The sequence below is a fragment of the Mobula hypostoma genome, chromosome 13, assembly GCF_963921235.1.
Source record: "Mobula hypostoma chromosome 13, sMobHyp1.1, whole genome shotgun sequence".
In the NCBI taxonomy this organism is placed as follows: domain Eukaryota; kingdom Metazoa; phylum Chordata; class Chondrichthyes; order Myliobatiformes; family Myliobatidae; genus Mobula; species Mobula hypostoma.
The window spans coordinates 4,773,326-4,787,525 of record NC_086109.1 but is presented as its reverse complement, the minus strand read 5'-3'; the positions used below and the strand labels follow the sequence as shown (position 1 = coordinate 4,787,525).

General features: G+C 41.6%; 1 protein-coding gene across 5 annotated transcripts in view; it reads left to right on the top strand.

The window, feature by feature from the left end:
• The window catches only part of LOC134355374 (complement receptor type 1-like), a 103,304-nt gene that overhangs the window by 16,389 nt on the left and 72,715 nt on the right, over positions 1-14,200 (top strand). For all 5 annotated transcript variants that reach the window (XM_063065161.1, XM_063065165.1, XM_063065162.1 and 2 more), the window contains exons 8-10: positions 1,581-1,604; positions 12,240-12,272; positions 13,155-13,205. In XM_063065161.1, coding sequence (XP_062921231.1) covers positions 1,581-1,604; positions 12,240-12,272; positions 13,155-13,205 — 108 coding nt within the window. The remainder of the gene's footprint in view (positions 1-1,580; positions 1,605-12,239; positions 12,273-13,154; positions 13,206-14,200) is intronic.

Below are 14,200 nucleotides of genomic sequence, written 5' to 3'. Positions count from 1 at the left end.
AGCACAACCTCAGAATAGAAGGATAACCCTTTAGACAGAGATGAGGAGGAATAACTTTAGCCACAGGGTAGTGAATCTGTGGAATTTGTTGTCACAGACATCTGTAGAGGCCAAGTCATTTGGGTGTATTTAAAGCAGAGATTGATAGGTTCTTGATTAGTCAGGACATCATAGGTTGCTGGGAGAAGGCAGGAGAATGGGGTTGAAAGGGAAAATAAACCAGCCATGATGGAATGGCAGAGCAGACTTGATGGGCTGAATGGCCTAACTTTGCTTCTACTACTTATGGGCTTGTGGCATCCTCCCATTCTTCTAACCTAAAGAATGCAGATCCAACCTACTGAAACTCTCCTTGTCTGATGGATCTGCTATAGCAGGATTAATCATTATTAATTTATAAATCACTGTGCATAGTATTACTACCATCAAGCAGTAGTTACTGGAGCCTCACTCAATGTTTTGGGAACAGCTTCTGCTATCAAATTTCTGAATGGTTCGTGAACCCATGAACATGACCTCACTATTTTTGCATTATTTATTTAAGACACTGCCCAGAGAAAGCAGTTATCCTACAGAATATATAATATTTCTACAGAAGCGGTTTCTTCTGGGCGGTATCTTTACAAGACAGGTGACCCTGGCCATTATCAATACTCTTCAGAGATTGTCTGCCTGGTGTCAGTGGTCACATAACCAGGACCTGGATGTGCACCAGCTGCTCATACGACTGCTCCCGTGGCTTCATGTGACCCTGATCAAGTGACTAAGCAGGTGCTACACCTTGTCTAAGGGTGACCCACAGGCTAGCAGAGGAAAGGAGTGCCTTACACCTCCTTTGGTAGAAGCATATCTTCACCCTGTCACCCCGTATATATTTCTTACTGCACTCAACTGCTGCCACAAGACAAATTTCACAACAGATATCAGTGATAATAAGCCTGATTCTGATCCTTATTTCTGATTCTGCAATATTTGGTGCTTGTCAAAGATTGTAGCATGCACAGGAACCCAAAAATCATTAGAATTTGTTCAAGACCTCAAGCAAAACTCAAAGATAGAAAATTTAAATTCAAAGTACATTTATTATCAAAATGTGTAAGTAGTCTACAATTTTGAGATTCATTTTCCAACAGACAGCCATGAAACACAGAAAACCATGGAAGCATTCAACAAAAAAAATCAACCCTCCCTTGCAAAATAAAATTGCACAAACGGCAACTTAAAAAAAAGTGAAAAACAGAATAGAAAACAAAAAATCGAAGAGTCCAGGCATATTCAGTTCTGTTCAGTTCAGTTTGTTATTTGCAATCTGCCCCAATCAAAAGTGCATGATAGAGTAACAAAAAAAAACGACCTGAGACCAGAAACACCTTGTAATATGAACTAGAGTCCTATTTCTAAAATTATTTTCCTTATCTCTGTTTACAGTATGGTCACTTTTAATGCAGAACTAGTGATATAATTAAGACCATACAATACTGTTTTGTTCAGTATCAGTAATGAATTACTTATACAATACTGAAGAGTGTATTTGCATTTATGGTACCTATAATCAATTTTTTTAAATCTCCCAACTAAAGGTGGATCTGTCGGAACAAGTGTTGGTATGTAAACCTTTGTATAATTTTCCAAGAGTAAATTGATTGAAATGCAGTACTTGTCAAAACATTTCATTAATTTGTTTAAAAGAAAAAGAAATTGAAAGCAATTCTGAATTGAATCATTTGAGATTTTGTTATGTTTCATCGTGGTCAGGACTGAAATTTTATTGCCTACCTGTGAGTGACAAATAGGAGGCAGTGGCGAGTTCCTGCCCAGAGCTGCAGTATGAATGGTGCAGCGTGCAGGCCAGTGGCCTAACTGGTACATGCACTGCCTCACCGTTCCAGTGACCTGTGTTCAATCCTGAACTCTGGCACTGTCTGTGTGGACTTTGTATGTTCTCCCAGTGACCATGTGGATCTCTCTCCCCGAATGTTCGACATTTTTCCACATCCCAAAGATGTGTGTGATAGTAGGTTAATTGCCCACTGTGAATTGTACTCTTGTATGGATAAGTGGGATCTGGAACATAGACAGAAGAGCCATTACCTGTAGGCTTTTTGCCCATTGAGTCTATGCTGACCACCATGCATATCTGTACTAATCCCACCACAGAACAGCATAGACCTGATGACCAAAATGTCTGTTTCCTGTGTTGAACGGGAATATGGAATAAAATACTAAATGCTGAAATTAATTTTAATTTATGTTTGTATTTTGCTACTTCAAATTTGCTACTCCACCGTTGCCAGCAGCCCTTTCCACACACTCACCACTCTCTGCATAAAAAAACTTACCCCTGACATCTCCTCTGTACCTTCTTCCAAGCACCTTATGTTGCCACATGCGGCTGTGGAGGCCGTCATTAAGTATAATTAAGGTAGAGGTTGATAGATTCTTGGGGGACTTCCGGTAGCGCTCATGGAGTGAAGTCGCGTTCTTGACTCGCTCCATTACCTCTGAGTTTTTTTCTCTATGGTCAGCTATACTTTAATTAACTATTAAGGCATCAATTTTTACAATACTTTGAATTAAACTGAATTCTCTGACAATTGGATGATACTGAGATCGGCTATGTCTAAGAACGGGAAAGACGGCAAGGATGGTAAACCTCCGGTTAAACCGAAAGCTACGGATCTCCCTCCGACTGAATCACCGGTGACTTTGAAAGCGATATCGGAGTTAATTCAGAGGGAAATTTCAACCTCTGTTAGGGAGATGATTCGTACAGAAATTGCGGGCTTTGTTAAAGACCTGATTCATACGGAAATCTCAACTAAGTTCCAGAAAATTGCCGATTTAATTGATAAGATGCAAACATGTATTGCGGAACATCAGTCGGCTATATCTGATCTTCAAAAATCCGCGCAACAAAGTGAGCTTAAGATGGGGAAAATCGAAGAAACAATTAATGTAATGAAGAAGAAACTTGACTTTTTGACTTTTAAAAACTCTGACTTGGAATCTAGAATGCGACGGCAGAATTTACAAATGATTGGCGTCAGGGAAGCCGTGGAAGCTAACAACCCTATGAAATATTTCTCCCAACTTTTAAAAGATGCATTCCCTACTGTATTTCCTGACCAACCACCGCTACTGGATCGTGTTCACAGAATCCCATCATACTCGTCTAGGTCAGATAGACCTAGGCATGTTATCTTACGTTTTCATTACTTTCAAGACAAGGAGAGACTGTTTCGATTCGCTCGATCTAAAGGTTTCATTGATTTTTCGGATCTTAAGTTCCGATTCGTGGAAGATTTCAGTAAACCAATCTGGGACCAACGGGTCCGTTACAGATCCGTGATGTCGGAATTCTATAAGATGGATTTAAGACCAGCGCTGCTGTACCCTGCACGTCTAAGGATTCGCATGTTAGATGGAGCCCTTCGTTTTTTTGATTCTCCATCGGATGCCCAGAGTTATCTGGATCAACTTTCATCTTCAACATCTTAATTGCCTTTTTTTTAATTTTCTCCGTTGATCGGAGGCTGTGAATTGGTTGGTTTTAACTTTTCTGTGCCCTATTTGGGCAGAAAAGTTTACTTTCGATTTCTTAATATGGCTGCTAAACTTTCTTTTTAACTGCGTCATTTCTTTCTTTTCCCAGGGGATTCTGGGTGGTTACTTCCCTTTTGTCATCTTACGTATTTCCTGTGCGGCCTTAAATTTTGTAGTTTTTTTTAAATTTTATTCTGTTTTGCTTTTTATAATCACTTTATGTTAATAATCCTATTTTTTTTTTGTTGCTGTGTCTATTCATGAGTTTGAGGTTTATTGTGGTTTTTTTTAATATATATTTTCCGGCTTTTGTTCTGTTCTGTGTGTATTCTAATTGAGCTAACTTTTTTTTACTTTTTTTTTACTGTTTTACAATTAGCTGATCCTTTTCATATTTATACCTTTTTTTTAGGGAGCGTATACCGGAAGTCATGGGGGTAGTTTTAGCGCTTGCTTCTTTCTGGCGGGTCTGCTTTAGATTTTGCCTTGGGGTCTTGGGCTGGGGGGTGGCGGGAGGGGCTTCACGTTTTAGTTTGTTTTTCTTTGGGCTATATACATTATTGAAGTACTGGTTGCGTCCTTTTCCCTGGTATCTTTTGTATGTTCTGTTTCCTCTCCGGGTTTGTGGGTCGCGCCTATTGTCAATCCTCCTTGTTGTGGGTTGACTTTAGGATTTATGGAGTCTATTATTAATTTTGTCTCCTGGAATACTAATGGTCTTAATCATCCTATTAAAAGAAAAAAAGTTTTTAAAGTGTTCCGGAGACTTAAAGCACAAATTTTATTTTTACAAGAGACCCATGTGCGGAGGGGGGACAGACTACGTTTTTTCAAATTCTGGAAGGAACAACAATTTCATTCGAACTCCAATGCTAAGATTCGAGGCGTCTCTATTTTTATAGATTCCTCAGTTACTTTTATACAACAGGATATTATCTCTGATCCGAATGGTAGATTTTTATTGGTTAGTGGTTTACTATTTAATAAAAAAGTAGTTTTGGTTAATGTTTATGCTCCTAATATGGATTGTCCAGAATTTTATAAACCATTGTTTGATCAGTTTCCGAATTTGAACGAGTTTTCATTGATTTGGGGCGGAGATCTTAATACCTGCTTATCTCCAGCTTTGGACCGTTCGGCTCCTTTACGGACTTTACCTAATAAATCTGCAAATTTGATTAATTTTTTCCTTTCTGATTCTGGGTCGACGGACATTTGGCGTTTTCTGCATCCTCAGGAAAAAGATTTTTCCTTTTTTTCACATGTTCATCATTCCTATTCAAGAATTGATTATTTTTTTATTGATTCTCGTCTCATTCCTTCAGTGATTGAATGTGATTATGATTCTATAACCATTTCGGATCATGCTCCACTTAAGCTTTCTATTAAAATTATGGCCAATATACCGAACAATAGACAATGGCGTTTTAATTCGCTGTTGCTTCAGGACTCGGACTTTGTTAATTTTATGAATGAACAGATTGAGCTTTTTTTTACAATTAACCATACAGAAGATATTTCGGTTAACACTCTTTGGGACACTTTTAAAGCCTATATTCGGGGTCAGATTATTTCGTATTCCGCTGCTTTGAGGAAGAAACAGAAGCAGGAGGAGATGGCAATTATGGACAAGATTAAAGAAATTGATAAGAAATATGTTATGGCTCCTTCTGAGGAGCTATACAAACAAAGAACTGAACTTCAAATGGAATACAGTTTACTACTCTCGTCCTCGATTGTAAACCAATTAAAGAAAACAAGAAGTGATTTTTATGTTCACAGTGATAAAATTGGCAAGAAAAAGAAATTGAAAGCAATTCTGAATTGAATCATTTGAGATTTTGTTATGTTTCATCGTGGTCAGGACTGAAATTTTATTGCCTACCTGTGAGTGACAAATAGGAGGCAGTGGCGAGTTCCTGCCCAGAGCTGCAGTATGAATGGTGCAGCGTGCAGGCCAGTGGCCTAACTGGTACATGCACTGCCTCACCGTTCCAGTGACCTGTGTTCAATCCTGAACTCTGGCACTGTCTGTGTGGACTTTGTATGTTCTCCCAGTGACCATGTGGATCTCTCTCCCCGAATGTTCGACATTTTTCCACATCCCAAAGATGTGTGTGATAGTAGGTTAATTGCCCACTGTGAATTGTACTCTTGTATGGATAAGTGGGATCTGGAACATAGACAGAAGAGCCATTACCTGTAGGCTTTTTGCCCATTGAGTCTATGCTGACCACCATGCATATCTGTACTAATCCCACCACAGAACAGCATAGACCTGATGACCAAAATGTCTGTTTCCTGTGTTGAACGGGAATATGGAATAAAATACTAAATGCTGAAATTAATTTTAATTTATGTTTGTATTTTGCTACTTCAAATTGAACATTGACAATTTAGAGTCACAGAGGATTATAGTAGAAAAACAGGCCCTTTGGCCCATCTAGTCCATGCCAAACCATTTAAACTGCCTACTTTCATCCATCTGCATAAGGACCATAGCCCTCCCATCTACGTACCTATCCAAGCTTTACTTAAATATTGAAATTGAGTTTGCATGCACCACTTGTGCTGGCAGCTCGTTCCACACTTTCACGACCCTCTGAGTGAAGGTTTCCCCTCATGTTCCCCTTAAACTTTTCACCTTTCACCTTTAACCCATGACCTCTGGTTATAGTCCACCCAACCTCAGTGGGTATACTCCTCATAATTTTGTGTACCTCTATCAAATCTCTGCTCAATCTTTTATATTCTAAGGAATAAAGTCCAAACCTATTCGACCTTTCCTTATAACTTCGGTCTTCCAGACCCAACATTTAATGTGTAATTCGTTCCTTACTCTTACTATTGTCATTCAGATCATAGGAACAATACAGCACAGTACAAGCCCTTTGGCCCATGGTGTGCTGACCTTTTGACCTACTTTAAACCTTCCCTCCTACATAACCCTCTACTTTTATATCATCCATGAGCCATTATATTTAAAGAATCCTAACTGCCCATATGCTGAACCTTACTGTATGGAACAGCTTGGATCTGCTCTAGACATTCTAAGTGTGACTGGAAGAGACCTGTAGATGCCATAGTGCATTTTCTGTTTTTTTTAATTAAATATACTTAATGTGGAGATGCAGCACAGTAACAAGCCCTTCTAGTCCAATGAGACACGGCCGCCCAGCTATACCCATGTGACCTACTAACCTGTACAATTTTGTACTGTGGGAGGAAACCGATGCCGTCTCAGGGAGTACTTACAAGCTACTTACAAACACGGTGGGAATTGAACCTGGATGTCGTTCCTGTCATTATGTTATGCTCACTGCTACAGTATTGTGCCATCCCTCAGCACTTTGCTTGTATATCTGTGAATCAATATTATTCAGATGTTGGGTTCTTTGGATTCCTGCAGCTTTATTATTAGAGTCTTAGAGTAACAGAGCTCTACAGCACAGAAGCAGCCCTTTGTTCCATCGATTCCGCGCCATATTATTACTCTGCCTAGTCCCATTGACCCACACCTGGACCAAATCTTTCTGAATTTTCCTGATTCTACTGTTGGTTTAGATCCTTGTTGGAGTTATCTTAAACAAGGGTTCTCAACCTTTTTTATGCCATAGACCAATACAACTAAACAAGGAGTCCACAGGCCCCAGGATGGGAAACCTTGACTTAAACTATCCCAGGAATTTCTCTGTGTCCCGAGAATATCAACGTTCAAAGTAAATTTACTATCTAAGTACACATATGTCACAATATACAGCCCTGAAGTTCACTTTCTTGTGGATATAAGTACAGCAAACAATACCAACAACCAATATGCAAAAAAACCCCAACTAACTCTGCAAATACAAAAAGAGGGGAAAAACAAATAAAATAAAAACAAAATACTAAATAAATAAGCAATAAATACAAAGAACATGAGATGAAGACTCCTTGAAAGCACGTCCATAGGCTGTGGGAGCAGTTCACTGTTGGGCTGAGTGACGTTATCCCCTCTGGTTCAAGAGTCTGATGGTTGAGGGGTAATAACTGTTCCTGAACTTGATGGGGTGAGTCCTGAGGCTTCTGACGGCAGCAGTGAGAAGAGAACATGACGAGCAGGGTGGTAGGGGTCCCTGCTGATGGATGCTGCGACAAGGCTATCTTGTTTGGTATCGGCCCTGTGGCCAGGCTGTACTCCCCACCTTTCTATTTTTTATAAAACGTATAAAACTTCATTCAGTGACAAAAAACATACAAAGGTTAAGGGTTTCAATACAGTTACTATATTCATATTAAAAAACAGTTATTGGCGTCCATAGTACACTGAATTCCGGGGTGGGGTGGGGGGGCACTCTCCTCCCCTTCGTTCCACACAAGAGATCAGTCAATACCACTTCGCCAAGCACCTGTGCTCCATCTGCCAGAAAAAGAGGGATCTCCCAGTGGCCACCCATTTTAATCCTACTTCCCATTCTCATATGTCCATCCATGGCCTCCTCTACTGTCGCGATGAGGCTACACTCAGGTTGGAGGAGCAACACCTTGTATTCCATCTGGGTAGCCTCCAACCTGATGGCATGAACATCGATTTCTTGAACTTCCAGTAATGCCACCACACCCCCCCCCATTCTCTATTCCCCATCCCCATTTCCCTCTCTCACTTTATCTCCTTGCCTGTCAATTGCCTCCCTCTGGTGCTCCTCCCTCTTTCTTTCTTCCATGGCCTTGTGTCTACTCCTATTAGATGCCCTCTTCTCCAGCCCTGTATCGCTTTCATTAATCTATTTCCCAACTCTTTACTTCACCAGCCCACCCCCGGTTTCACTGATCATCTTGTGTTCCTTCCTCCCGTCCCCCCAACCTTTTACTCAGACTCCTCAACTTTTTTCTGCAGTCCTGCTGAAGGGTTTCAGCCCGAAACATCAACTGTACTGTTTTTCCATAGATGCTGCCTAGCCTCCAGCATTTTCTATGTATTGCTTGGATTTCTAGTATCTGCGTATTTTCTCTTGTTCAATACCACTGTTTTTTTTTGGTAACCTTGTTTCTCAACATTCTTGTTCGTCCATCATTGACGTCGATGAGGACCTCGACACCAATATGATGGGGTCGAGACTAGCGCGTGATTTGGATTTAAGTGAGGGAGAGTTGTGCAGTGTCAGCCTCACTCTCTCTTCCCAATTCCCATCTGAATCCAGTGGCAAGACAGAGTCTAGACGGCTGGAGATGGGACTAGGCGCAGTGGATGACCAGGACGTCTTCTGTGTCTTGTCCTGCTCTACACGTTCCACGACGCTTGCAGAGACCGCCTTCTTGACCGTTGGACCTTCCATTGGTCTCGTCCGCTCAATCCACCGGAGTCTGTCTTCACATGCTGGAATAGACAACTCCCTATCTCACCGAGGGTTTGAGACCCGTCGGCTACCCTCACCTGGTTTAGCCGGCTTGTCGAAGCCGTTGCCCAGGGTATGGCCGCTGTCGCATGCAAACAGCTACGGGGAGCCACAGGTGAGAGCTGAGTGCCAGGTGGAGACCAAAGGTGGACCAACCGCCCTGAAAAGGACGCGACATGTTCCCCCACCAGAGGTGCTACCCCTCCCTGACACCCCATTTTCAACATACTGCAGAATTGTTATCTACAATATGGTGAAATCATTTTTGTAAGGTTGACATGTTTTACTCAACTGCAATCTTGTTCACTTCCTGAAATCTTCACTTTTAAAAAAGCAATTTTGGTTGTTGTGAGTGATTGACATTAACAAATGAGCTGTAAGCGTTAACTGTCTTGGCAAAAAAAACAGACCTCACTGCCCATTTTGAGTAGACCAGATGACGTGAACATGGATTTCTCTAACTGCCAGTAATTTCTCCCCCTCCCCTTCTCTCTTTTTCCATTCTCCATTCTGACTCCCCTCTTACCCCTCTCTCCTCGCACCTCCACTACCATAGAAACCACAGAAACTACAGCACAGAAACAGGCCTTTTGGCCCTCCTTGGCTGTGCCGAACCATTTTCTGCCTAGTCCCACTGACCTGCACACGGACCATATCCCTCCGTACACCTCCCATCCATGTATCTGTCCAATTTATTCTTAAATGTTAAAAAAAGAACCTGCATTTACCACCTCGTCTGGCAGCTCATTCCATACTCCCACCACTCTCTCTGTGAAGAAGCCCCCCCCCAATGTTCCCTTTAAACTTTCCCCCCCTCAGCCTTAACCCATGTCCTCTGGTTTTTTTCTCCCCTTGCCTCAGTGGAAAAAGCCTGCTTGCATTCACTCTATCTATACCCATCATAATTTTATATACCTCTATCAAATCTCCCCTCATTCTTCTATGCTCCAGGGAATAAAGTCCTAACCTATTCAATCTTTCTCTGTAACTGAGTTTCTCAAACCCCGGCAACATCCTTGTAAACCTTCTCTGCACTCTTTCAACCTTATTTATATCCTTCCTGTAATTTGGTGACCAAAACTGAACACAATACTCCAGATTCGGCCTCACCAATGCCTTATACAACCTCATCATAACATTCCAGCTCTTATACTCAATACTTTGATTAATAAAGGCCAATGTACCAAAAGCTCTCTTTACGACCCTATCTACCTGTGACGACACTTTTGGGGAATTTTGTATCTGTATTCCCAGATCCCTCTGTTCCACTGCACTCCTCAGTGCCTTACCATTAACCCTGTATGTTCTACCTTGGTTTGTCCTTCCAACGTGCAATACCTCACACTTGTCTGTATTAAACTCCATCTGCCATTTTTCAGCCCATTTTTCCAGCTGCCCTCACTGTCTACTACACCTCCAATCTTTGTATCATCAGCAAATTTGCTGATCCAATTTACCACATTATCATCCAGATCATTGATATAGATGACAAATAACAATGGACCCAGCACTGATCCCTGTGGCACACCACTAGTCACAGGCCTCCACTCGGAGAAGCAATTCTCTACTACCACTCTTTGGCTCTTCCTTTGGAGAATACCAAATACGAGTTATAAAGTTGTACAACATTAAAATTGTCTCTTTGTCCCAACCCATCCCTGCCAACCAAGGCTGCTCCCCAACAAGTGCTACTTGGCTCATACCCCTTCAGATACAGTGTGGGATGTTCCATTCCGGCCCAGTCAGCAGCACCACCCAGCAAGCCATCTGCCTTTGGGTGTAAAGTTCAAAGTACATGTACGTCAGCATATACAACACTGAGATGCATTTTCTTGTGGGCATACTCAGCTAATCTATAGAATAGTAACTATAACAGGATCAATGAAAGATCAACCAGAGTGCAGAAGACAACAAACTTCCTTAAAGTGAGATCATTGATTGTGGGAACATCTCAATGGATGGGCTAGTGAGTGTCATTATCCCCTTTTATTCAAGAGCCTGATGTTGAGGGATAGTACTGTTCTTGATCCTGCTGGTGCGGGTCCTGAGGCTCTTGTACCTTCTATCTGATGGCAGCAGCGAGAAAAGAGCTTGGCCTAGGTGGTGGGGATCTCTGATGATGGATGCTGCTTTCCTACCTATTTCATGTAGATGTGCTCAATAGCTGGGAGGGATATGGCTGTGATATACTGGGCTGAATCTAGCACCTTTTGTAGTAAGTTGCATTCAAAGGTATTGGTTTTTCCATACCAGATTTTGATGCAGCTAGTCGATACACTCTCCACTACACATCTGTTTAGTTGTACGGTACAGAAAGAAACCTTTAACCCTCCTATGTCCATACTGACCATGAAGGACCTCTGTTTCTTGTCTGTATTCGGGACTCAAAGGTCCAGATCTCTTTGCCAGACATCAACCAGAACACGTTGAGTGAGGAAGGAAACTGCAGATGCAGGAATCTGCAACAAAAATACAAACACTGGAAGATCTCAGCCAGTCAAGCAGCATCTGTGGAAAAAGAAATGAAACCTGTCAACTCTGCATCGAGGACCTTGCTTGAGGAAAAAAAGATGAGAACTGTACTTGGTATAAAGTAGTGAGTGTTGGAATTCACCAGCAGCTTAGACAAGAGCAGTGGAGGAGAAATAAAGGTGGAATTGTTGTAATGTTGGATTGTTATTTGATTTGCATTTTACAGCAAATGTTCTCAAACTATTTCAGATCATGTCACACCCAAAATTCCTTTCATATCACTGATCAGTACATGTGCTACAGTAGAATTATTGATCGCACCATCAGCCAGTGGGTTTGAGTGAGGCAGGAAACTTGACTTGCTGCAGACAGAACTGAGCCGATATGGTTAGAAACCAGTCTGTGTGGCCAAACCAAGAACACAAATTGTGGCAATTTCTTGTGCTGAACCCGAGGCGACTTGCTTCTGAGTGGAGGATAGCTAAACACAAACAGAGTCTGCCCACAATCTTGGTCATCTACAGCAAGGTGATTACTGAACTTGAGTAACAGTGCGTTCTGATGAAAGGTCTTTGAGCTGAAAAATTAACTTTCTTCCTCCTCAGATATTGCTTGACCCGCTGAGTTTTACCAACCATTTCTGTGTTTACTTCACTTGCAATGGTTAATGGAGTATTGTTGCAAAGCTGTTGCTTTCTGAGATGTTTGAATAATTATGTTTCTTTCCACTTTGTTACCTACAAGTATCATCATTCTAAGTACACCAACTGAGCATCTAATTTGGGCTCAAGAGATTTTCTTATAAAACTGTTCTGAATTTGACCGTGATTCTATTTCTTTCCCCTTTAGCTGCAAGTATCAATATAACTTCTACACCAGCAAGTAAGTATTTGTCACCAGCTGTGTACATACATCTACTGATGCTTCTGGACACATCTTCAGTGATGTTCCCGGAATCATTGGGTGTTTCGGGTCTTTCAACATCATACAACCTCCTCCAGGTGACCCAGCCGGGGCTGATCAGACCCCAGCTTGTGTCCAGATGGCTAGCTACTTATGACTCCATGGCTCCCCTCTTTGGAGCCACAGCCATCTTGAGGCCCTCTCTGCCGCATCGGTGGTACTGCAGATGGCTCTCCTCTTCCTCTCTCCCTCGATGCCCAAATTGCTGAAGGCTGTAACTAAGGAACAGGCTACGAATCCCCTACAACCAACCTCCACTGGGAGACACCTCGCTCTCCATCCAGCCTGCTGACAGTTGGAGAGCTTCCTTTCAAAGGTCTCTTCCAAGCGATCTTCCCATGGGACTGTCAGCTCCAGCAGCACCACTTGCTTAGTAGACTCAAAATGTTAGGACAATGTCTGGTCGCAGGGTGGTGGCTGCCATATGGTTGGGGAACTTCAGCTGCTGTTCAAGGTCCACCAACAGCTGCCAGTCCCTTGCAGAGGTTGTAAAGCTGTTGCTTTCTGAGATGTTTGAATAATTTAGCTGCGAGTAGCAATACAACTTCTACACCAACAAGTAAGTATTTGTCACCAGTAAAGGTTTAAAGAATATGTTTGTCAGGTTGTTACCTTCTGAGTTAAATGATTTTATTTCTTTCCCCTTCATTGGCTGTGAGTAGGAAGACCACTTCTACACACAATTACACTATTTATCACTAGCAAAAGTTTAAGGGATATTCTTTTCAAGTTGTACCTAATGACATTCAGTAATCCTATTTCTTTCTCTTTGAATAATCTTATTTCTCTCTCCTTTATTAGCTGGAAGTAACAACACAACAGCGATGCAAAATACCACAACAGCTACTACTGGTAAGTATTTATCTTCAGACGTGTTTCGGGAAACATTCTTGTAAAACAGTTGTCTTCTGTTGCAAGTAAGGTTCTTTGAGGTCAGCATTGGGCTCTGAAATATTCATTCATATTTGTTGGTAATATTAATAAAATGTTTCTCAGAGACTTTTAGAAATACCATTTGGAGATAACACTAATTGTCACTTGAAATCTGAACGTGTAAAGGAGAATCTGCTTCAAAACTGACTAAAAATGCAAAAATACTGGAAAATCTCAGTAAAGGCAACATCTGTAATGAGAGCATTTAATGATTTGGGTCAGAGACCTTATGTCAGAACTGAGCAAGAGAAGTTAAGAAGTAGTTTCAGATTGCTGAGAAGATGCTGATGTTGAATCTGAGGTGTTGCTCCTCCAATCTGAGTGTGGCCTCATCACGGACAGAGATGTCAGGACGTAAATGTGAACAGCTAAAACCCAAATTATTTTTATTGGCCCTTGCCAGTTATCTAATTACCCAAGTGATCTCAGGCTCTGCAGAAGATCCTGACAGGTCCTGCTCACTTTCATTTGGCGCTAGTCCCCACAAGTAATTGCTCCCCTCATCCTGAGTTCTGCAGAAATTCCTAATTCAGAATCAGGTTTATTATCACTGACATATTCTTGAAATTTGTTGTTCTGTAGCAACAGCACAGTTATGAAGTTAAACCTTGTTTCAGTCCTAAATAGTCCTTATTTTGAGATTGTGACCTCAAGTTCTGGACACCGCTGCCAGAATAAACCTGCTCCCATCTCTACCCTGTTGATCCTTCCACAATTAAAACAGACTCAATGGGCCGAATGGCCTGATTCTGCTCCTATATCTTGTAGTCTGATCTTTGGATATCTTATTCAGGTATTTATAAAGCATTTATCAGACCATATTTGGAGTGTTATGAGCAGTGTTGAGCCCCAGATCTAAGAAAGAATGTGCTGGCATCGGAGAAGGTCCAAAAGTGGTTTACAAGAATGATCCT